General features: G+C 39.8%; 2 protein-coding genes across 3 annotated transcripts; one reads left to right on the top strand and one right to left on the bottom strand.

Moving 5' to 3' along the window:
- The first annotated feature begins 2,546 nt into the window (after window positions 1-2,546).
- elavl1b (ELAV like RNA binding protein 1b) lies at window positions 2,547-9,853 on the top strand. 2 transcript variants are annotated; one of them, XM_066647129.1, is made up of 8 exons: window positions 2,547-2,732; window positions 3,583-3,649; window positions 4,222-4,287; window positions 4,444-4,624; window positions 5,630-5,733; window positions 6,565-6,718; window positions 6,797-7,022; window positions 8,033-9,853. In XM_066647129.1, exons 2-8 carry the CDS (start codon window positions 3,614-3,616, stop codon window positions 8,355-8,357), a joined length of 1,092 nt encoding a protein of 363 aa, XP_066503226.1. In that variant the 5' UTR covers window positions 2,547-2,732; window positions 3,583-3,613; the 3' UTR covers window positions 8,358-9,853. The 2 variants fall into 2 exon arrangements, with proteins under 2 accessions (XP_066503226.1, XP_066503227.1); XM_066647130.1 differs by lacking the exons at window positions 2,547-2,732; window positions 3,583-3,649; window positions 4,222-4,287; window positions 5,630-5,733 and having other exon boundaries at window positions 4,485-4,624.
- A 607-nt stretch (window positions 9,854-10,460) lies between these two features.
- slc1a8a (solute carrier family 1 member 8a) lies at window positions 10,461-23,432 on the bottom strand. Its single transcript, XM_066647128.1, has 11 exons — window positions 23,208-23,432; window positions 18,786-18,865; window positions 18,447-18,662; window positions 16,668-16,710; window positions 16,295-16,502; window positions 15,293-15,392; window positions 13,935-14,168; window positions 12,769-12,963; window positions 12,196-12,330; window positions 11,959-12,055; window positions 10,461-11,058 (listed from the first exon to the last, which is right to left on the bottom strand). Exons 1-11 carry the CDS (start codon window positions 23,430-23,432, stop codon window positions 10,894-10,896), a joined length of 1,698 nt encoding a protein of 565 aa, XP_066503225.1. The 3' UTR covers window positions 10,461-10,893.
- Between the last annotated feature and the right edge of the window lie 790 nt (window positions 23,433-24,222).

The raw sequence follows: 24,222 nt of genomic DNA, 5'->3' as shown, positions 1-24,222 counted from the left end.
TATATTCTGGGGGGAGATGCTGTTTAAGATACTGGGAATTGACAGCAGAGGGTACTGGCGTAACGGCTGGAAGGGCTGGAATGGCTGTTTTCTTTGTTCTGAACTTCTCTGCCTCTGTGAAAGTGTAGGAACACAGGAATTTGTTTCAGTATGTAACCATTGGCCATGTACCATGCTGATCTGTTGCCAAAACAGAAGCTTTGTATATACTGCATATATGCACGGCAATCAATCACCACTGAAAAACATCTATGTATTATGTGTGATACATAAATATTTTACAGTTAATATACATCGCTTTGTTATGCTGTCTTCAATAAATAGCCTACCGGCCAATGTAGGTGCCATTTGTGTTTGATCAGGAGTTCAATGTTTCCATGATTAATACAATTCTTTATTTTCTTGAAAAACAACATTTTTTTCAGTTGTATTTGTCAAAACTATGCTTGCAATATTATATTAGCTATGATTTGTTTTTGCCAATTCTTGATTAAACCTTAAACATAGAGTTTAGCTGGTTATACAGTGACAGACCTGAGCTGAAATTGTAATAGGTTACTATGCTAAAATTAACATTTGTGTATTAATTTGGCTTTTCTATTGAAGCTGGGATTTTTTTTTTAATCATTTAAAGCTATACTCTCAGAATTAAAGCTGAGTTCATAACTAAATGCAGGACACTTCCTGATGTGTCTGTAGAGATTCTGTAGGTAACTCTGGATTTATGTGTAATTTTCAAAACGAAAAACTGTCTGTTGCTACCCCATAACCCCTAGCATTAAATATGTCTCAGCTATCTGCCATTGAATCCACAACAATTTAATTATAAAAAGTTAGAGTTTCATCACAAAAGCATGTTTAGAATAGAACAGTTATTATTGTCGCTGAGAAAACAATGTTCAAGAACAGTGTTAAAACAGTGAAATGCAGTTTGTAGCATCCTCTCTCGAGCAGCAGTTAAAAAGATTAAATCTATACATGTGCAAAACAACACAAAGATTATTCAGATTATTAACACTAGAAAATATGTACAGGCTTTATTTAAAAGTGCCGTGTGCAATTGCTTCTCCATTAGAATGGGTGGTTGTCCATTGATTCTACTGATTATCAATCAGGATGGGTTGGTTAAAGTAGTTGGTGGTGGGGGGGTGATGGCTGATGGGTTGATGGCTTTCACAGCCTGGGGAAAGAAGCTGTGTTTCAACCTGTTTGTCTTTACTTTTAATTGTCTGAAACTCTTTTTGGAGGGGAGGGGGGAAACAGTGTCCAGGGTGAGTAATGTCCATTGAAATGCTGATAGCCTTTTTCCGGTGTCGGCTGTTGTAAATTTCGCTGAGGGGGGGTAGTGAAGTTCCTATGATTTTTTTCCACCCCTCTCACCACTTGCTGCAGGTCTCTCCTGTCCTGTGCTGTCCAACTGGTGAACCAGACCGTGCAGCAATATGTCAGGATGCTCTCGATGATGGCTCTGTAAAAGTTCACCAGCAACTGTTGAGGAAGGTGGGAGTGCTTCAGCTTCCTGAGGTAGTAGAGTCTCTGTTGTGCCTTCCGCACTAGGTATCGGGTGTTGAAGGCCCATGTGAGGTCAGCAGAGATGTGTAATCCAAGGAATTTAAAGTGCTCCACTCTCTCAACCTCCACTCCATTGATGAGGAGGGCCGTGGTCTCGGTGCGGGTGGATCTTCTGATTTCCACGACCATCTCCTTGGTTTTATTAGGGTTCAATTCCTGGTTGACAGCAATACTGTCAAGTGCCGGACCTCCTCCCTGTAGGCTGACTCGTCGTTGTTCGTAATCAGTCCTACAATGGTGGTGTCATCAGCAAACTTGATGACATTATTGGAGGTGTGAATGGGGGAGCAGTCATATGTAAAGAGTGAGTAGAGGAGGGGGCTGAGGACACATCCCTGTGGGGTGCCTGTGGTCTCCCATCCTGACGAATTGGGGTCTGTTGCTCATGAAGTCCAATATCCATGAGCATAGTGATTGCCCAGTTTTTTGTACATTAGAAAACATTTTGAGTGAAATAAGCAGACAAGGCCATGGCCAAATGTTTCTATTTTGAGACTACAGCGTTCCAAAGACAAAGATTATAAACAAAGATTGTTTATTCGGATTGAAAAATTTAGACAGACACAGGTTCTCACATCACAAATCTAAGAAACCAGTTCTGTCAATTGACTGAAATAGAGGGTAAATGAAAATAGAGACAGGAAATTGCATATTCAAGTGCATAAGGAATAAAATTAAATTTATAAGAGGGTCAGGATAATTGCAGCTTCGAGTTAAATCTAAGCCATGTTTCTTTTCTTGGAAATGCCTTTTAAATATGTCACATTGATTAACATATTTCATAGTTTTTAGGTGTTTAATCCATACGAGAATTTCACTGTTTAAAAATAGGCTTATGACGATATACCCTTGGTGATATAATAAATCCTTGTAAATATATTTCTGATGGTTTCTTTGTTTAATATATCGCACTGTAGGAATTACAATACGAGAACAGCAACTGCCTATACAGTCTTACCCACCTTCAGATAGACAGTAGCTCGGTGTCTGGTGTCTCCTCCCCCCTGCGCTGCTGAGGGATGCTTGTATCTCTCGAGTCTCTCTCCGGTTGAGACTCAGATCCGCTGCAGAGAGCCGCTCCTGCTTCTTCTTATCGCCGGGAAACCCCGCTCCGTACTGCTCTTCCTCGCCTTTGGAGTAGATCGTATACAGTGTTAACGGTAAAGATTTACATTATGTTTGATGTTATTTCTATAACGTATTTAATTCCAGACCTTCAATAAGACGTGAATGTCAGACTATAGGCCTGCGCGAACCACGAGGTGAAACCTGAGCGAGGCTGCGGCCTACACGGTCTGCCAGGCCCCGGTTTTACGGAAAGCTGAGGAGAATAGAAATTAATAAAACGTAACTAACCAGAATACGTTCGTCTCCGGTTATACGTTATTTTACATTATTTATTAAATTTTAGTCGTAGTGTTTTGCCCAGCTACGACTCTCGTTTTAAAGTGGAACCGAAAATTCGCGGCGTGCCTTTGTGTAAATGGCGCGGATGTGCGTTATATTAGCAGCTAACGCTAGCTAGCATCAAGACACGGGGCTAACAAGTTAGCTACGAACATTAGACTTATATTTTACCTTTGTGAGTAACTTTTTGTTCTTGTGTGTGACTTCCTTCATAAATACAAAACAATTCCTACATTTTAGATGTTTAAAGTTGTTAGCCTGCAGTAATATTCGTATAATATCGACCACATACGGGTTAGCCTCTAACGCTATCGGACTCTGTTGTTGTTCATTCATAGGGTTCTCTGGGGTTTTGGTGTGTGTTTTTTGAGAGAACTTTTGAGAGAGCAGCATCAAACTAAGAATGAAGAAAATAATGGCGATCAAACGTTAGCTACCACACATTTATGCGATGTGTCGAGCTACAATTCTTCATTTAGCGTTTGCTGGTGCTCTCATTGATCTCTCACGTCTTCAGATCTACGAGCTACCGGGGTTTAAGTGTTATATTTGGTTCTTTGTTGTACTTTGCAGCGGTCAATAGTTCATTGTTTGTGTCTACAGGCTTTATATTCTGCTTCTGTTCGTTGTCTACATGGCTGTTAGAAGGGGACACATAAGATACTTGAAGGTAAGACAAGCTAACAACGGAGATAAGTTCTCAATAAATTGCACTGCAATTCATTTTAATATGGTTCACAAAGTTGAAACATAAGAGCCGGGTTTGCCTTGGGCTGTTTTTACATAGCTCTCTTTGAATGGACCATAATGGGTTCCGTTAACCTTAGCCCAGAGAGGATCCAGTTGCATCTGTCCCTCAGTGTTTTATAAATGTACATGTTTCTTTTGTAGTACATAGACCTTTACAAATCAGTTATAGCTTAGATCATTTGCTCTCATCTTTGATCTCCTTCAATTCATTCTGTACTAAGTAACTAGATTAATATTTAGCTTTTATTTAACAAAATATTAAATCTCTATAGCTTTTACAAACCGCAGACTTCAAATCAGGCACAGGTCTTTTCAACATAAAGCCCAAACCGATTATGAAACTAATTAAACCACATTATGGTGGTCGTAATTTGGTTTAGTTGTGGCTGTGTTTTTTAAAAAAAAAATCCACGACCCTGTGGTTTGAGATTACCTGAAATTTTGAAACTATCCAAGATTTAAAAACATGATCATATCACTTATTTGCTGCAGGTTTGTGAGGTGCAGAACCAGGGTAACGAAAGGGACTCTTCACATAGCAAGAGTGCCAGCTTGAAGGTAAGAGCAAAGGGGATTAACACACTTTGTTTGGCCAGACAACTCTTCCTATACAAATCTAGGTTGTCTTAATACTTGTAAAGAGTTCTGCCTTATGTAAGCCTGACATCAGTGGCAGAGACTGAATTCACTTTTGTCTTTCCCCTCTCTGTTTAGCAAGAGGTCTACGACATGCCTAACGGTTATGAAGACCATATGGAAGATGAGCCGAAAGATGCCAAAACAAACCTGATTATCAATTACTTGCCACAGAACATGACGCAAGAAGAACTCCGCAGTCTGTTCAGCAGCATTGGTGAAGTGGAGTCGGCCAAACTTATAAGGGACAAAATGGGAGGTAAGTCTATAGAAAATTAGCCAACCCCCATTTATTTGCGCATATATCTTGAGTGATAATTTCACTCCAGTTTCTGTTTGTTTGTTTTTTTTGTTTTTTTATATATAAATTTTCTATACTACAGGTGTCTAATAGTTTGTTATTTTAATATTTATAATGCAAATTAACGTATTTGTATGTGTATATATACACATACACACAGACCTTAATTTGTATTATAAAAATAAATTAATACATAAAAACAATATAAATATATTGCAACATTTTTTTTTCTTTTTTTTTTTTTCTTTTTTTAGCTAAAAGTTTGTTTTTTTTATTATTATTTTAATTTACAACAACTGCTTTATTTGAACTGGTTGATCTTAAGCCAATGTTCCTGGGAGCAGATGATGATAACGCTGTCCACTGTGGTTTGTTACACCTTAACGCTGCGATTTTTGCATATTTAATTTACATTTTTTTTTCTTCTTTCTTTTTTTGAATGTATTATATATTTTTAATGTGTTACAGATTGAGTTCTCTATTTTTGACCTTCATTCTGCCACATTACTCTTGTTTAGTGTAACACAAATACGATAACTTATGGTATCTGGACATTTTATTTATTCATTTATTTATTTTTTATTTTTTGGTCAGATATGTTTTTGTTTTTGACTTGTAAATGTACACATCTGACTAATGTTCTTTTGTTTATTTTTAAGGAAACGATGGAAGCTATACTTCATTGTTATGTAATTCACACCTTGCACAATTATTACATTCTTGTCATGTAACCTTTTTTTTTTGTCTTATGACTGAGTAACTGCTCTAAACTTGTCTTTGATTTCAAGATATTTTTTTCCCCCAGAAATTTTCCAGCATTGTAAATTGTAGTATTTTTGGATTTTTTTTCTTTTTAATTTTCTTTTTTTTTTTATTTATTAAAAACTAATTTAGTCTGCAGGATGTGGACAAACGTTTGTTATTTTTATTTTGTTGTTTTTTTTTCTTTTTTTTTTCCTCTAGGCCACAGTTTAGGGTACGGATTTGTTAACTATGTTAACCCTAGTGATGCAGAAAGGGCAATCAGTACTCTCAATGGGCTGAGACTACAGTCTAAAACTATCAAGGTAACGTGCAAAGAAGTGTTCTTGTATCCATGTATAAATTTATAGATATATGTTCATGTAGACGCTAGGCAGCAGAGGGAAGATCCCAATACTGCCCAGTGTGTTTCTCAATATGAAACAAACATTTATAGAGGTATGAGATTTGAGATTCTTTTATTTATTTATTTATTTTGTTAATTTCAGTTTCACTATTCTATTGATTTGTTTTGGGTTTTTTGTGTCTGTTTTTCAAGGTTGTCAGACTTTGACCCATATGGTTTTTTCTTTGTCTTTTTTCAATTGGCTTGCCCCGTTTATTTGGCAAGGTTTTATTTTCGGTACAGAATTATACTGAAGTTTTGACTTTAATATCATTGTCAATACTGATGGTTTGCCTCCTACATGTCATGAAATGGTTTTTGTGTAGACTTAATTTTGTTTCGGAGAGGGAGGCCTAAGTGTCATTTTGCTTGAGTATGACATTGTGCCGAACCAAAGCCCTGCACAGCAATCCCTGATGTTTTTATTTATTTTAAATATTTGCAATGAAGGGATTGTTTAAAGTGGAAATTATCCCTTTTTACATTTAAACTTTTTTTGTTTTAGGTTTAGCTTGTAGAAATGTCATCCATGTATGAAATGTAGATTCCTTTTTTTGTTTTTTGTTTTTTTATTTATTTTTTTACTTCTTAATGTCCTGTAAACCTAACAAACCTATGTGACATCAATTTTTAATTTGTAATCACAGTTCGTCTGTAACAAGTGACTTATTTGTTGCATTTGTATTAAACTTTTTTTTTTAATGTGCATTTTTGAATTGTTGTGTTCTTAAACAGTATTTCTCATTTTCAGGTCTCGTACGCTAGGCCCAGCTCTGACACAATCAAAGATGCCAATCTTTACATTAGTGGTTTGCCCAAGACCATGACACAGAAAGATGTAGAAGACATGTTTACCCACTATGGACGCATCATTAACTCGAGGGTATTGGTTGATCAGGCTTCAGGTAAGAACGTCTCTAAATTATTCATTTGTACTGTTATGGAGTTGGCATTCTAGGCTTTTAACACGTTTCCCCTGTTAGGATTGTCACGCGGTGTTGCCTTCATTCGGTTTGATAAAAGGGCAGAAGCAGAAGATGCCATCAAAGCCCTGAATGGTCAGAAACCCTCTGGGGCCTCTGAACCAATCACAGTGAAGTTTGCCGCAAATCCCAATCAGGCAAAGAACACCCAGCTGCTTTCCCAACTCTACCATACTCAGTCTCGACGCTTTGGAGGTCCTGTTCATCACCAGACACAGAGGTTCAGGTGAGTTATCTTGACGCTAAATGCAGTTTTATTCATTTATTCATATACAGTCTACTGCTTTTGTGTAGATGGTGAAATTTTTATTTATTTATTTTTTAAAGAAAGTTGAAAGTTTTTTTCTAAGAAAAAGTATTTTTTTTCCTTTCTACATAAATATATGTACTGGGTTATAGGACAAACCTATTTTCCTCAAACCTCCAAATAAAAGAGCTGTTTTTTTTTGTTTTTGTTTTTTTTTTAAATTATTTTCTAAAACAAGTGCACCAGGCACTGCATGTTCCTCCATGGCTTACATTCACTTTGCTTGTATTCACCTTATTCAAATAAGCGGCTGGTGAAAAACGCCAGTATTGCCCTTGTAAACAGACCCATGCACCTTTTGAATATGAAAACTGAAAATAATAAGCCAACATCTGCTTGCGAAAATGATATTTAAGGTGGAGGAAATCACCGACCTTGACTAGTGACACGTTTAATACCAGAAGCTTTGAGAGCTGTGACTGACTTGGAGCGTCGTGTTGGTTTTGAAAATCAGGTTGTGTTTTTATAATGATCAGCGATCTGGTATTGCAAAATCATAACACTTTTTTTCAGTGCTTCTGCACAGCACGTGTTCCACACCCACCTCGGGTTTGTAAGCAGTTTGGTTTGCTGTGTCTTCTTGTTTCATCCTGGCCCCAAAATAACATATGCTAATATTTGAATTGGCTGTGCCAGTATCCATAGGTGTGACTGTATGTGTGTGTGATGGTCCTACCCTGTGCCCATTGATTCTGGATAGGCTCCAGACCCACACGGTCCTGAACAGAACAAAGCACTGAAAGAAAAATGAATGACTTTACTGTAATATTATCATCATTTATTGGGAGGAAATCTGTATTTCGCCTCATGATGAAACTTTATTTTTTTAATTCCTAATGTTTGGGTAGCAAACAAAATATTTGTCTTTAAATTGTGTGTTACTCTTGCGTCTTTGTTTTGTTTGTTTTTAATGTGATTCTTTTCTTTAGGTTTTCACCGATGAGTGTAGATCACATGAGTGGGGTGTCAAGTATGAGTTCAACTGGGAGCTCCACCTCCGGCTGGTGCATTTTTGTCTATAACCTGGGCCAGGATGCTGACGAGGGCATTCTGTGGCAAATGTTCGGCCCTTTCGGTGCCGTCACCAACGTTAAAGTCATTCGTGACTTCAATACCAGCAAATGCAAAGGCTTTGGGTTTGTTACCATGACAAACTACGAGGAGGCAGCTATGGCTATCGCCAGTCTCAACGGTTACCGTCTGGGGGACAAAATACTACAAGTATCATTCAAAACCAGCAAGTCCCACAAGTAAATGGACAAAAATTCATTGTTTTTGGGTTCTAAGAACTTGTATATTTTGTTCTGCGCGCTCTCTCTCCCTTTTTTTTTCCTCCCTGCAACTTCTTACCCAGCTTCTACAAGTGTTGACACAATGTCCATGAAAAAGCTTGTGTATTTTTGATGTTTAATTAAATACGGAAGTAGTATTGTTCTTACATTAGGATTAAACCAATGTGTTGAAAGGTAGATAAATGGCATAAAATAGACCAGAATGTGGTTAAGTTTAAAGTTTCACATTATGCATAATGTGGTATAGACCCAAACATAAGAAGTCATCGTTTAATTTTTTTTTGATGCTTTTCATGATTATAGCATCATCTGTGACAGTTACTGACCAACAAATCTAAGATTTGGCTTACAGACACTGAGTTAAATCTCTTATGTTTTAAGGAATGAAACATAATGTATATCGTATGGACTGTCACAATTTTTTACAATATTAAATCTCAGACAATATCAGATGCCATTACAGTGTGTTGTTTCTCTTTGTTTGTTGCTCTCAAGCTTTTTTAAATATTATTTTCCACCAGTGGCTAAGAGTTGTATATCGGATTATCAGAGAGTGATGTGATCTCTGTGGATTCTCTATCAGATCAATACTATTTTCTAAATCCAACTGAAATGTGATGGGGTGGAGCTAAACTTTATACTTTTCCCCCAGCAGTCACTGAAGGACATGATCATGTCATAGAACGGGGATTTTTTTTTTTTTAAATGTTCTGTTTTTATTTTTTATTTGTTTTTGTTTTTTGTTGGTAAATACTCACTGAACCACCAGTGATGACCCATCTGAAGTGATTTGGATTAAAAAGGACCAAAGAAGTTAGGGAGAATGCCTTATTTTGCTGATTAAAGCCCCCCCCGTCTTTTAATTAAGGGTAATTTCTGCAAACTTTCTATTAAGGTATTGGTGTTTTGATTGGGAGGGGGGGCTTATTTTGCTTTTACTGCTTGGAAATGTAGTAAATTACTGAAGATTTTTTTTTCTTCTAAATCTAAGCCTTTCAAGAAAGTATTAATACACTCTGAGTTCCATAAAGTGGAGGCAGTCATCCTTTTCAATGTATATGAAAGCATGTTTCCATCCCCAAGATCTGTTAATGAAGGCTGTCTTCCTTATGGTCATTATTGCATTAGAACATTAGTCACAACTCTGTACATAATGTTGAGCTGTTCCCGGAGTTAAACTAAGGCTTAATGAAGAATTTCTTTTAAGAAAACCACAGGTAGATTATTGAGTGTGTTTGTGGGTTTTGGGTTGTTCTGCAAGACACTTTAAGGGTTATGCTAATATGGGACAGCCTATTGTAAATGTAAAAATCCTTCTCCGTATATGCATGTTAAGTTAATGCATTGTGTCAGTATCTTTGACATCATGCACCTTGTATTTGTATGTTATGGATGTCCACTTCAGAAGTATGACCTAAAGCTCTTGTAGTGTGGGTCTTTTATGTATTTACAAATAAATGCCATTGTTTTGTTGTAAACATTTCTGAGTTTTTTTTATGCCTTTACCATAAATTAAAAAGCTTAAACCATGATATTAACACAGCTTCAAAATTCACATGCTCTATTGCTTAATCTGTTAATTGCTCTAGATCATATCTCTATTGCAAAACCTGATTAGAACATGTAAATGCATATGTATGTATATATCTCCTTACCCCCAAGTGCCTTATTTAAAACTAAAAGATGCTGCATTTTGTTTAAACTTGTTGGCCTTTGACTTTGTCACTTCCCGGACCTCTTGAATTAAAGGCTGTATGGGACGTCAGTGCAGATGAATGGCTAAAATGCCTTTAATGTCCTTGACACGGTCGATCCTAAGCTTAGAATCTTAACGCAAAGCAAGTCCATCTAATTAGTCCTAAGCCCTTGTTGCTTGCTTTCCTTGTAACGAAATCTGCCATTAACACTGTTGCCACCTGTCCATGCAAGCTTTCTACAGGCTCTGGCCAATGGGGTGGGCTTTTACTCAGGGACATTGTTCATCTCATTGGTGGGTTTTATTAGAAAATATTTAAAATCATTACATGTTAATGAAACACACCAAATGTATAAAAAAACACCCAAGTACTGGCTCACTGACAGTACGTATTTGTAAAACAGTAGTTTGCCTTAAAATGAGTCCTTTCCAGTTAGTCTGCAACTGTTTTCTTTTACTTGGTGATAGTCACGTTTTAAGGCAATGCATGACTCCAAAAGTCTTCTGCTTGGAGACAGGAACAGCAGTAATTCAAGTGAGTCAGCATATGAGCCAACATTCAGCAGGGTCCCATGGTTTTCACAATTTGTAAAAAAAAATGCAAATGAATGATGATGGAACATCATCTGCGGGACAAAGAAATCATCACACAACTGCCCTGCTATCGGATAACTGCCAGCAGTTCATCGAAAAAGAAAACGGTGGAGAAAAGCAGGAAGTCAGTACTGAATCATGGCACATGTAGAGACTTGTCTCCGGAAGAGTACAGGTGGTGATAGTTGTAAGGCCTCTGTTGGTGAGGTCACACTTGACAGATGTTGTAGTAGACTGTGGGTCGCTCAGTGACTGTATCTCCAACCACCTCGAATATGCAGTCTTTCCCAGATAGTAGTGGCACCTCTGTCAAAGGCACGTTCTCCATGTTTCGGGTGGTGTGTGTATTCTGCGACGGCCCACTAGCTTTACCCTAGCAAAGATGGCAGAGAGAAACAAAGAGTCAGAGTATTAGTAAATCATGTTATTGTTGTTTACATTTTTTTGCAGCAGTATGGTTTACAGATACATCTACAGGGTGATGTTATAGGGGATTTCATGTACTTCAGAGTAGTTACATGCACTTAGAGCTACACAAGACATTATCACAAACTGATATTACCGAGTCTTGGTAGTTGGACCAATCACAGCTTCAGTCACTGTTTCTATTGCTCTATTGTTTTTCTTTTGCTTAGATTTCTCAGCAATTTTAGTTAATCAAAATTTTTGCGTTGGATCTGGGGTGCTGTCAAACTGCTAACACAATACCACTGAAGATCTCAGCACACTTGAAGGGAACACTAAATGCCTGATATAAAAGATTGTTTGATTCCCAAATATGGCTGGCAAAAGATAAATCTAAGATGATGGGGCCAAATGTTGCTATCTGTGCTATCGACTACATCAACTAATGTAAGTACAGTTTATTATTGTAATGTTAATCATTCATTCATCTTCTGTAACTGCTTCTTCTACCCAGAGTCATTCGGTGTAATGCAGGGAACACCTTTGGTCAATTATGCACAGCCATTAACGTGTTTTGATTGTGGAAGGAAACCAGAGCACCTTGAGGAAACCTATGCAGACAAAGGGAGAACACACCACAGGATCTTGGCGCTGAGTGGCAGCAGCATTACGTTTGGTGCCACCATGCCTCCCATTGTTGTTATTAAAAGCAATTATGTAGGTTATGACCCTTCTTTTGTTTTTTTGTCTTCTTTAGGTTAGCTATGATTCTTCAGAGTGTCTCCATCCATTTCATTGCTATTCATCTGTTCCAAACATGATTTGTTGTTGTCTTATTATTAGGTTAAACTAATCCAGAAGGACTTACCCCTGTGCCCTTTGGAAAGTCCTTCCGACACAAATGAGCGACAATTCCGGCCGCCAGGGCATCTCCTAGTACGTTAATCATTGTCCGGAATCGATCCCTTTGAAAGAACATGCAAGAAATTACTACGTACACATCTGGTGTATTTACATAATTGGTTTATCGCTAGAAGATCTATGCATCATTGATTTGGATTAACAATAGCTACTACCAGGAATATAGGAGCTAACTTATACTTACAGAATCCAGTCAATGGCCACTATTAGCGTGATATCATCTGGAGGCAAGCCCACAGAGGTCAGCACAATTACCATGGTTACTAGTCCTGCCTGAGGGATCCCTGCAGCCCCGATGCTGGCAGCTGTTGCTGTTATGCTGAGCCAGAAGAGTGAGGAGGGTTAATTCAATGTCCAGAGCTGATGAAATCGTGGCAAGTATTTCAGCAGTCTGTGTCATATTAATCGAAACTCTTGCACAGAGCCGGTGATGACATTTTCGGATCAGAATGATACTTATATGTCTTTCGTCATCAAAGTCATACATTCATTCTAGATGTTTATGAATGTCTAAATCTTGTTAGTTAGTTCTCTGTTATTTAATGCTACCAAAGTGAGAGAGTAAATCTGGCAAGTGCTTCCACTAAGACATATCAAGTTCCTCATTTTGAACAATTCTAGAATTGACAATTCTAGCTGCACCAATCAGAATCTCGCTAGTAGGTCAGTTTTACTACTAATATATGATACGATTTTGCTCAGTGTAATTCCACCTCACGTTACCACAGCCATTAAATAAATGAGCAAAAATGTTAACCTTATTGTGACCAGCTGTCCAAAATCCAACTCGTACTCATTGACCTGAGCGATGAAGATGGCAGCTACTGCTTCATACAGGGCTGTACCATCCATGTTGATAGTGGCACCCACAGGCAAAACGAAACGGGCTATCTGCCTGTCGACATGACAGTTCTCGAGTAAACACTTCATAGTGATGGGCAACGTGGCAGAACTGTCAAAAACAAGGAAAAAATATTACCAAACAAAGCATTTCCATAAACGTTTATCCATGAAACATACAGTACCAGTCAACACATCTCCTCATTAGTCATTGGTGGAATACGACTAGTCACTGTGTACCAGCCCCTATCTCTGCTCAACCCCAGCTATGGTCTCAAACACATTAAGAAGGCGAGCAGTTCTACAAATTATTCCTGGTGATGACCTCATGAAGCTGACTGAGAGAACAGCGAGAGAGGGCAAAGCTGTCATCAAAGCAAAAGATGGCTACTTTGAAGAATCTAAAGTATAGAACATATTCTGGTTTGTTTAACACTTTTTTGTTTACTTCATAATTCCATATGTGTTCCTTCATAGTTTTAATGTCTTCCATATTCATTTACAAAGTAGAAAATAATAAAACACAAAGAAAAAACACTGAATGAGAAGATGTCCAAACTTTTGACTTTTGATGTCCAAACGTACATTCACAATATGTGGAAAATGGTAGAAAACAAAGGAAACCCTCCCAAATATTTGACTGGTACTGTACATAGACTGCATGTGATATCATTACTATATAATAGGATTATTGTTTTTTTCTGGACCTACATCATGGAATCTTAAATGTCATTACCACCAGGACACACAGTGACTTTGTGATGAACTACATATCAGCCTAAACCTGATTTTCTAAACACGAGTGCATGAGAAATAATGTTCCTTGTGGTGCAATGAGTGAGTCAGTGAATTACAACCAATTCTGACCAATTTGACCAAAAACGTGAGCTCAAACATTTAAATAACTGCATTTCATTCATTCTAACTTTCCAAAACTAATGCTGTTGAACCATCACCCGCTCAATACGTCAGTGTATTTTCATAAAGTAAACAGCACTGTTGTTTTCCCACTTGTTAAGCGAATAATAATCAAAGTCAAGAATTACCCTCACATTGTTGTTACGTACTGAAGGTCAGACTGACCTGGATGATGTGGCCAAGGCGATGACCATAGCCTGCAGCAGTCCTCTGATGTAAGTGAAGGGGTTTTTCCGTGTCAGAAGGAAATAGAAAAAAGGAAGCAGAATGAAGCCATGAACAAACAGCCCAGCCAGAACCGTGACTGTGTACCAACCCAGCTTCCTGCCCAGAGTGGATGGGTCATCCATGTCCAGGATCTTCCCTGCCACCAGGAAGATGATCCCAAATGGGAAATACCTGCCAAAAGGAGATAGGTTATGACTTAGCTTCTCCTTCTTGCACATTCAGACATTTATTTAATCAGCAGAGATGTTTTCCAACGGTACCAAGTGTTCTGCTTTTCATAATCCGAGTTTACAAACACATTCTGTGATACGGAGGTCTGGGTTCTGGAGCTTTTTTGGTTTGATTTGTAAGTCATCTGTTTTCAGTAATGGCTTCTTGACCGTTCCACATCCTTTCAGCTCCATATTGTTCAGATATTTCCCACAAGAAACCCATTTTTAGATCTGAAATGGAGTGGAGCTCCCAAAGATAAGAGCTTTTATCCCTAAGATGAATGCTTATCTGATGGTGACACTTTTGGTGGACTGGGATCTTATGAGTCCCAATTGTTTGTATATTTAAAAACATGATGCCAAGCTGGTGGCCTGCCATTAACGCACTTGCCCTTAACTGCATGCTCTGATTCATATTCAAGGCCTAAATATTGATGGCTGTGAAATATCTCTGTGTTGTGTTTTTAAACCCTGGTGGCATCACTCATGGTCACCCTGCTGATCTGTGATAGCGAGAAGTGTGTGAGAGCACTTAAGTGCAGGTGACTTTTAATCTGCTGCACGAGGCTAGGGGTGTTAACACTTCACGTGCTGCCTGTGTGCTGCAGCCTTTCAGCAAACACACTGACGCATGAGTTCAGCTTCAGTTATCAGGCTACTCAATGGAACATTCACTAGACGGAACAGTGGTCTTAATGGGCAGGGCATAAAGTTTGATTTAAGGGATGAATGTATTAACTCCTGTGCAGCGTCACTGTCTAATAAGCTGCTTGGTGAAAGGCACAGATCTGTAGAAAAAGCCAACTGTTTTTTGACTGAAGAGAAACAAACTAAACTATAATCAATACCCAATAAACCATACATCAGCCGTTTTTACTTTGTTTTAAATGGCAGGACTTGAGCAAATGTACATAAATCTAAGCTCACCATGCTCAGTGCCAAACGTCAACAACAGGGGTATACAGCACCTGAGCATTAAGCTGTGAAACAGTAGAACTTGTGTGATAGAGCACCGTCCATTATCTTTGGAGTCTTTCAGATATTTTTTGACAAAAATGCACATCAGTATATAATTTCTCTTACCATACAGCCGCATTGATTATCTTCATCACACACTCATTGATGCACTGGCAAACGTTGACTAATGGTGCACCCCGCTCACCCATTTTTCCCAGGAGCAAACCTGAAAATGCATAGAATTATTCATTTATAATATACCAAGTTCGAACCACTCCTGTGATTTATGAGCATGAAAATACCAGCAATGGAGTCACCAATGTTTTGAAAAGGTCAGTAGAACCCTGTAGATTTAAACAGCCTTTTTCTGTGCCTTAATGACTTTCATGTATAAATAACCTCTGTTCTGATAAGCTGTGCCTCATTCATAATGCAGTCCTATCTGAAACACTTTGTAGAACTTCTTGCAATGTAGGGGGAGTATATCATACATTTAGAAGGGGCTATCTCAGCAAAATGTTAGCATTGGCTTTTATTTTTTTTATTATAAAAAATAAGAAATGCATGTTTTTTTGTAATATGAGTCCTCTTAAATCACACAAGAACCTTAAATGTTACTCAGAATGAAAACGAATTATCTGTTCTTTAAAAAAAGTATGAATTGCTAAGTAATTGACACACATAACTAAATCTAAAAATTAATATTGTTCCAATGTCGGTACACATTCGTTCATTCATTTTCTGAAACCACTTATCCAGTTCAGGGTCATGGTGGGTCCGGAGCCTACCCGGAATCACTTGCCACAAGGCAGGAACACACCCTGGAGGGGGCGCCAGTCCTTGACAGGGCAACACACACACACATTCACTCACACACTCACACCTACGGACACTTTTGAGTCACCAATCCACCTACCAACGTGTGTTTTTGGACTGTGGGAGGAAACCGGAGCACCCGGAGGAAACCCATGCAGACACAGGGAGAACACACCAACTCCTCACAGACAGTCACCTGGAGTGGGACATGAATCCCCAACCCCAGATCCCTGGAGCTATGTAACTGCGACACTACCTGCTGCGCCATTGTGCTGCCCCAAGTGGATGGTTGAAGAGATCTCAAAGACTTACCCATAGTGGCAGAGAAGATGACGATGCCCAGCACGTTCATCTGCGGGCTGCTGCCAGGCAAGGTCTTGTAGTGAAGGTCAGGAGCCGGAGTGAGCTCCAGGAGCACTGTCTGGCCTTTGGGGTTCTCCTCATCTGGCACAACATACACAAAGCTGGGCTGCTTGGTGATGACTTGTGGTTTGATGATAGGAATGAGGTCCGTCTTGTACTGTAAAGACAAAGGAGGACACAGTGTCACTGATGTGAAGCACTTAATTTAACCCCCTCCACCCTAACTGTGAGGAGTGAGTGAATGAGCCACAAGTTAAATGCATACAAGGGACTCCTGTACACTGTGCTTGTTGACAAGTCGGGAACACTTGGATTAACGTACCTGCTGAAATGTGGCCTCAATGAGATTTGAAGGAATCATGTTCCTAAAGAAATGGAAATGGGAAGTGAGTGGTTTTCTGCATGTAAAACACATTTTATGGCAAAGTATCAGTTTAAAGAGGCCTACATTTTTATTTGGGATTTCAGAATGCTTTGGTAGGTCTTAACTGAATACATGTTCTTCCTGACAGCCACGAACAGCACAACATTTAACGCCTTTTTCATCACTATTCTAACAACACTTTTTGTCACTTCAGCATGGTTGAACTGCAGACAGTGTACGTTCATACATAAACATACTCATGGCTGAGATATCACAAGTATGATGAAATCCTCTGAAGCTTTTCCTGCACAAGGCTGGAGAACCTTCATTGGCACACAGTCAAGAGCCAGGCACTATCCCCAACATGACCATCACAAGCAAGAGACCCTCAGCCCTGATCATTTACTTAGCCAGTAAACCAGTTCTTTGTGGGGATTACTAAAAATACACTAATCATTCATCTGCTTTAAGTGGATTACATAGTATAGCATGGCCTGGACTTCTCAGACATAGATGCATCTCATGAAAAATGGAAGTCTTTGAAAAGTATATATTATATTATTTTTACACATTAAACCACTATGTTTATCCATTAAAAAGTGGGTTGACCCAATAGGCCACACCCAGCACATCACTGAACCCCCCGCTTTAGCACTTTTAAAGATAAAGGCTGTTAATTTATCTTTGACTTAGTTTTTCATTTCTAGGGAAAAACACTTTATTCATGTACAGCAACATACCTATGAAATGCCCAAAACGTCTTTTGGAAAATGATCCAAATTGTAATTTCACATTTGCCCAAAACAGCTGAAAATCACTTTATAAAATGCTGCTAACATGCTAAAACCAATTTTATCTAATGGCTTCAGCATAAGTACATTAGCACAGGTAAACAAAGCCTAGCAAAATAACATTAGCAAAAACAATTTAAGATTATTTTATATAATATTCTTCTCTTTTTGGTATTATTTGGTCTAAATTAATATGCTAATTATGCTAATATACTTAGGGTGACACAGCAACAGCAAATTGAACAGGAGCTGAACCAATAGAGCTGAAGAGAAGGAACCAATTTCTTGCCATCAAAATTTGAGTACATTTTTTTCTAGAATCTCTACATAAAGATGTAAACTTCTGCTGTATCTGAATTTTTCCTAGAAGCCAAGATCCATATTGAAGAATGTTTATTTTTTAAAGGAAACTGTTTGAACCTTTTAAAACTGATATCTAAATGTAGTACAACCTTTACACCTTTATTTGCTACACATGGGAAAACATGGGAATTTCTTGTTTAATTCATCCGAGAACTTACATTTATGTTTCGGCATAGCTGCTTGAGATGAGGGTAGGTACATGAGCTTTGCCTGACGTAAACAAGGACTACTGACGTGCAGACTGACCAATTAAATGTTTACAGAGAAGGTTATCGACCAATAACGGTAGCTCTACAATCAGACCGTCCAATCAGAAGATTTTAAGCTACTTCACCACGCCCCCTTCTCACTCAAGCGAACCAATCGGAGTAGGGGAGGGCGGGACTAATTTGTGAACGAAACGCTTCTCAAAGTTCTATGTAAGCTCTAGAAAAACAAAATCCCGAACGTTTGTGAAATTCCGCCCGGACATTTTTTAAGTCTAAAAAAGAGGATATGTCCGGGTAAAAGAGGACGTCTGGTCACACTATTTACTACCTAGTTCTGGTCCAATCTAAGTTAAAGTGGGACTAGGTTACTCTACCTGACAAGATCCAGCAGAGCGTCTGCCGAGGTCATTACTGGACCCCCTCCGAGCCTGTTACTCTCCATCTCAGTCCCATGACCCGGCTTAATGATAAGCACCAGAACAATACCAACCACCACAGCAATGAAGGTGGTCCACAGGTAATACGTCACAGTCAGGACCCCCATCCGACAACAGGCCTTAGACTCCATCGAGGAGAGGCCTGACATTAAACTACAGACCCAAGGGAAGGATAAAGTAAAGTGGAGTTCAGATGCACAGGTAAAAGCAGTCCTTTATCAAAAACATTTAACTCAAAAACATTTTTACAAAATAAGAATGATTAAAAAGCAGTACCTTGAGGTGATTAGCGGCAGGATGAGCATTTTCAGCATTCTCATCAGGAGTTCTCCAGGGAAAGAAAAGTACATTTTTGCCTTTGAAAAATCAGGAAAAAGATTTCTGTCAAATTAAGACAGGGGGTCAACACTCAGTTCAAAGACACTGACTGAATCTCAATTGGCTCCATACTCCTTTTGTCCTCTGTCATGACTTAATGGCTTCTGCATCTCAGTAGTGCTTTATGGATCTCAATAAGTATTTTAAATTTAGCCATGAACTAGACAGCTCCCTAGCTTTATTTTGCACTGTTAGGAGTTGCAGTCTTAGACCCATGTAGTGCACTATATAGGGAAAAGGGCACTGTTTAAGATTGAATTTCTGAATATTCACATACAAGATGTACATGCTGTTCTCCCTGTGTCGGTGTGGGTTTCCTCCGGGTGCTCCGGTTTCCTCCCACAGTCCAAAAACACATGTTGGTTGGTGGATTGGTGACTCAAAAGTGTCCGTAGGTGCGATTGTGTGAGTGAATGTGTGTGTGTTGCCCTGTGAAAGACTGGCGCCCCCTCCAGGGTGTATTCCTGCCTTGTGCCCAATGATTCCAGGTAGGCTCTGGACCCACCGCGACCCTGAACTGGATAAGCGCTTACAGATAATGAATGAATGAATGAAAGATGTACATGCACCAGTCATTCATTGTCCATTTTGTCAGCTGTACTGACCATACAGTTGCACTTACGCTGTAGTTCATCTGTTTCTCTCCTTACTTTGTCAGCCCCACTTCACCATGTTCTTCAGCAGTCAGGACCACCACAGAGGAGGAGGTATTATTTGGGTGGTGGATCATTGCACTGTAGTAATACTGACGTGGTGGTGGTATGTTAGTATGTTTTGTGCAGATCTACTGGTTGAGTGGATCAGAAACAGCAGTGAGGTTGGAGTAGAACTACAAAGTGCAGCTGTGTGATAAATGGAGACAACAGACAATAGGAAATCGAAAGTGTTGTAACAAGAAGTTTGGTTGTTTTGGCTGTTCACCTTGCTCTTTATGTTAATTAAGTTAGATGCTTGTGTTTGCAGTCACATAGTTCGTCTGAAATATTATACATTCAACAAAATTACATGTTCAAAGATGTTTAATTACAACATCTCAGAATTCTTTCAAGATTTCTGCTGTGTCTCAAGTACTGTTGTATATTGTAAACCCATTGTTGTGTACCATCACCACACCAACTGTGTTACATTTAAATTGCATCATCACTGTGATATGTTTCAAATGTTTTCAACACTTATGTTGATGGAAATAACAACAGAAAGCATATCAGTTCCGTTTTGCAAAACTGAATGATATAAAATAGATAGTGGACAATTATATATATATATATATATTTCTTTGATATGCAACATGACCACATTCCCACAGGAAAATTTTGTCCTTGATCTAATATAGTTGCTTTCAAGATGGCGGCCATGTTCTGGATATAGCCTTAAAGATAGGCCCTGTGGCTACCTGGTTTGCGCGATCTGCCCAATTGGGACTGCGCATGTGCAGACCTTCAGGCATGTAGCTTATAGCAGCAGAGATACTGTTTTCCAAAGCAAAGAATAGCTTTATCTTCAAGAGTGAGTAACTTTAAACTCACATAAACATGAATTAGTCTTTCCTCACTGCCCTTTACAGTTTGAAACAACTGGAGCACCGGCAAAGTGTGTTTATTTACCACTGACGATATTTGTGTTGAGGCATCCTTCTGTTTAAAGAAAACACGACGAATAACGATGTGGGGACACACGTGACTTTCAGCCATAAAGGGCCGTGTCTCTTTACAGTTATGCTTAAAGAAGAAATTAGTAAAATATCAGAACTATCAGTAAAGCGTACACAAGAATGATGTTCTACGCATGCGCAGTCCAAATCGGGCAACAGCGCAAATTAGGTAGCAACAAGCCCCCTCATCCATTACTTGATGGGGTGTTCAGATAAAAGGGTGTCCTGCAACTTTTGATTCACTCTGTATAAATATATATGTCCTTTCTAATATCGATTGAACATGCCTTGCCCTGTACAACAGAAATAGGCTGAAAAACACTGAAATATTCTTTAAAGGACCATCTGTTTGTCCCAGTGTTCGTCTGTACTTCTATATGCCTGCACTGTTACTACTGTGCACACAGCTGTTATTCAAAAGTATGACATAAAATCGGGTTCTCTGGTACTTGAGCCTAAAGTGACAATGGTAAATGCCAAGCTAGAGGGGTATAACGCATTGGTGGGATGGAGTGCCATTCAAATCCGTTAGGCTGAGTTTAAAAGGTGTTTATGATCAATAACTAAGCATCCACCATCATTTACATTACATTTACATTTGTGGCATTTGGCAGACTCTCTTATCCAGAGCGACTTACAATATTACTGGTATTACAGGTAGGCCAATGCAGTGTTAGGAGTCTTGCCCAAGGACTCTTATTGGTGTAGCACAAAATGGTTGCTCAGACCTCGTATCAAACCCAGGTCTCTCACATGGGAGCCAAAGGTGTTACCATTGTACCGCACCAACCACACACCATCAGTACCTGCCCTCACTCAAACTGTGACTGAATAATATTACAGAAATGTTCTAATATAAAGATTTAAGACTTCCCAGAAGAGGAGAATGTGTTACTGCATTAAGGGTGGGACACACTGCCGAATGAAACCATTGATGTCAGAGGACATTTTGGATGAGCAGTTTTTAAGCATCTTTGGGATCTAAAGGCAGGGTGCACTGTGGAGAAAGTTGAGGTAACGAGTCTACGTTTTTGTTTGCCTCTAGGTGTACTAGCAGATCCACTAGCCAAATTTCCCTTTGGCTACGTCATGAGCTCATTAACACATGGGTGTGCGTCGCGCATCACGCACAATCTGACCCCGGCTCTCCAGGACTTTGGCAGACTGGCCTCTGTCTGGATTTAATGTCAACAGATCTTGGCTTGGCCTTAAGCACTTCCTAACACCAACCTTTAACGGGAGCAGTGCCCAGGAGAAAGCTGTTACTGTGTTCCAACGTCTTAACGGTCTTTTAATAGTAAACAGAGGAAGGATATTTGAGTCCCACATTGTAATAACAACATATTTAGTGGGCCATACTTCACTGTAAGCATTAAACTGTTAGACTTTAATCACCAACATGTCTCTGGTTAAGCAAATTTCCACATGAAAAGTATGAGTAAGTATCTGATGGCATACAGTGGTCATTAGCAAATAAATGGCAGATCTCAGTCCAAACCTAGACCCAATGATGCCTCAACCTGAATGTGTGAGCAATGTGTAATAATTAATAACTATGTGTAATCCTGCTTTTTCAACAGCTTATCCAGTGAATATAACAAAAGCTTCACTCACTTGAGCCAGACAGATACAGACAATTTTTAAAGATGAATGAATGGAGCAGATTATGGTCAATCTTCCTGCAGTTTACACGGTTATACACAGATTGTAAAGCACCCATGTGAGACCAAGCACAGATCCTGGGCAATGGACCTTTGATGGGAGCAGATGGACCTCACTGAATTTCATATGAATACACATTTTTACTGTCCAAAATAATACTTAATTTATTAAAACAAATAGTAAAGGAAATAAACCTTAACTTTCTGTGGAAGCCAATGTAAAAACTGTAGTCTAAAAGTAATTTTAGAGCATTTCTTATGGTCCATTCATTATGAACTTTTCACACAATGTGAAGGACACCTGCTAAACTCAAATGCAGTAAATTTTAAAAAATGGGAGACTGGGAGGAGCTGGAGTATCATGAATGGAGCTTCATCCCTCCAGAGAATGCAGTTGTACTGCTGAGATTTATACCCCTCCAGCCAACACTTGGCATTGGGCATGGGTGGCTGCTCCAGTAAACAGCTGGAGTTTACAGGTGCCAAGTACAAAGCAGCCATTAAGAACAACTTATTCATATAACTCCCTGCACTAAATCTTCGGTTTTCTTGCTTTCATTTATTGAGGAAAGCTCTACTCTGTTGAGATCTGCAAACGTCCGTCCACAGCTGTTTCCCTCTATCCTTCCCCTGTGAGAAGACCTCCTGACGCTGTGTCTGAAAGGATGTGTAGCAGTAAAGAAGTCATTACTAGGAAAAGGGCCTAGAGGAAGAAGATATAACCATGTACTTGAGCACTGAAACTACCCAGAGCCCACCTCAACATCAGTGAAAGTGTTTGCGCTTCAAGACGCAGAAGCAGAACTTGAAACCAACTGCTGTGGCTGAACTTTGTCGGTGTGGTAAAACATTCCTACCCCAGTCTGACAGCAAGGTCTTAGCTACACCGGGGGTGCACCAGAGGCAGATAACGGTCTGAACCTGGCCACATCCAGGGCTCTATTATCCTGACTGGATTTGTGTGTCTCGTGCAGCCCTCCCGTGCCGCTGCTGGTCAGTGAGCTGTACCTGAGTAGACATCTCGAGCCCGCGGAGCATGTACCCCAGCACGCAGCCCGCGCACACCCCGACCACCGACAGCGTCAACAGCCCGTTGCGCTTCACGTACTGCTTGACGTACTGCCGGACGCTCGGGCCGCACGCCCCTCGCAGCGCCTCCTGCACGCTGTGCGCCGATCCGCGCGCCTCCTCGGCCTCCGCGTCCGCGTCTTCCGCGATCAGCAGCTCCTCCATCGCTCACAGAGCCGCTCCCGCACGCGCTCCACGAGCCTGAGCGAGCGAGAGAGCGGATTAGACAAGCGCACGCGCGCGGGCCCCGAACCAGCGCTGAAGACGCGCGCGCTGTCCGCCAGCACTCAGGCCGATAAGAGGATTAGCGCGGGGTAATGAAACCGCCTCACTCGTGGGTGACGCCGCTCGCGCCATGGGTTTGGGGCGTTGGGGGAGAAGGCGCGAGGCCCCTTCTTGGTGAAACATGCAAGAAATATGTTATAGAAAACACTACTGGTTACCTAGGAAACCTTGGGAGTTCAAAATGGCTCCGTACTCACTTTTCCCTACATTACTCACTATACAGTGTACTTATAAGGGACTGAATACAAATAAACAATTTCAGACACTGATGTGGGCTTTTAATAAACAACACAGTGTATTATGGGTATTTGCAATCCATTAGTGTACATCGGTTGTACACTTCTTATTGTGGTGCATTGTGGGATTGTTTTACAGCCCTGAAAACAGTGCTCTATGTGTTCAGACACTACTACACAATAGCAGAACCCCAAAATAGTGTACTAAATAGCAAATAGGGTACTGTTTCAGACACAGCATGGGTTTTTAATTTGTAATAAGCGCATAGCTATGAAGTCTCCATAGAAAAACCTAAACACTGCCTTCAAGTTCCATTCAAAAATACACACGGTGCAGCAGGTAGTGTTGCAGTCACCCAGCTCCAGGGTTGTGTGAGGTTGTGGGTTCAAGTTCCGCTCCGGTCTCCTCCTACGGTCCAAAAACACACGGTGGG

Source organism: Hoplias malabaricus, chromosome 16, assembly GCF_029633855.1.
Source record: "Hoplias malabaricus isolate fHopMal1 chromosome 16, fHopMal1.hap1, whole genome shotgun sequence".
NCBI classification, from domain to species: Eukaryota; Metazoa; Chordata; class Actinopteri; order Characiformes; family Erythrinidae; genus Hoplias; species Hoplias malabaricus.
Note: the sequence above shows the minus strand (reverse complement) of the source record. Positions and strands in the feature narration are given on the sequence as shown.

Bases quoted from the DNA above. Each gene is read 5' to 3' on its own strand.
- elavl1b (XM_066647129.1), top strand. From the start codon at position 3,614: ATGGCTGTTAGAAGGGGACACATAAGATACTTGAAG. The intron at 4,288-4,443 runs GTAAGAGCAAAG...CTCTCTGTTTAG, and splicing joins GCAAGAGTGCCAGCTTGAAG to CAAGAGGTCTACGACATGCC. The intron at 5,734-6,564 runs GTAACGTGCAAA...TCTCATTTTCAG, and splicing joins TACAGTCTAAAACTATCAAG to GTCTCGTACGCTAGGCCCAG.
- slc1a8a (XM_066647128.1), bottom strand. From the start codon at position 23,432: ATGGAGGAGCTGCTGATCGCGGAAGACGCGGACGCGGAGGCCGAGGAG. The intron at 15,393-16,294 runs GTAAGTCTTTGA...ATGCATTTTCAG, and splicing joins CATCTTCTCTGCCACTATGG to GTTTGCTCCTGGGAAAAATG. The intron at 14,169-15,292 runs GTAAGAGAAATT...TCCTTTTGGCAG, and splicing joins ATAATCAATGCGGCTGTATG to GTATTTCCCATTTGGGATCA.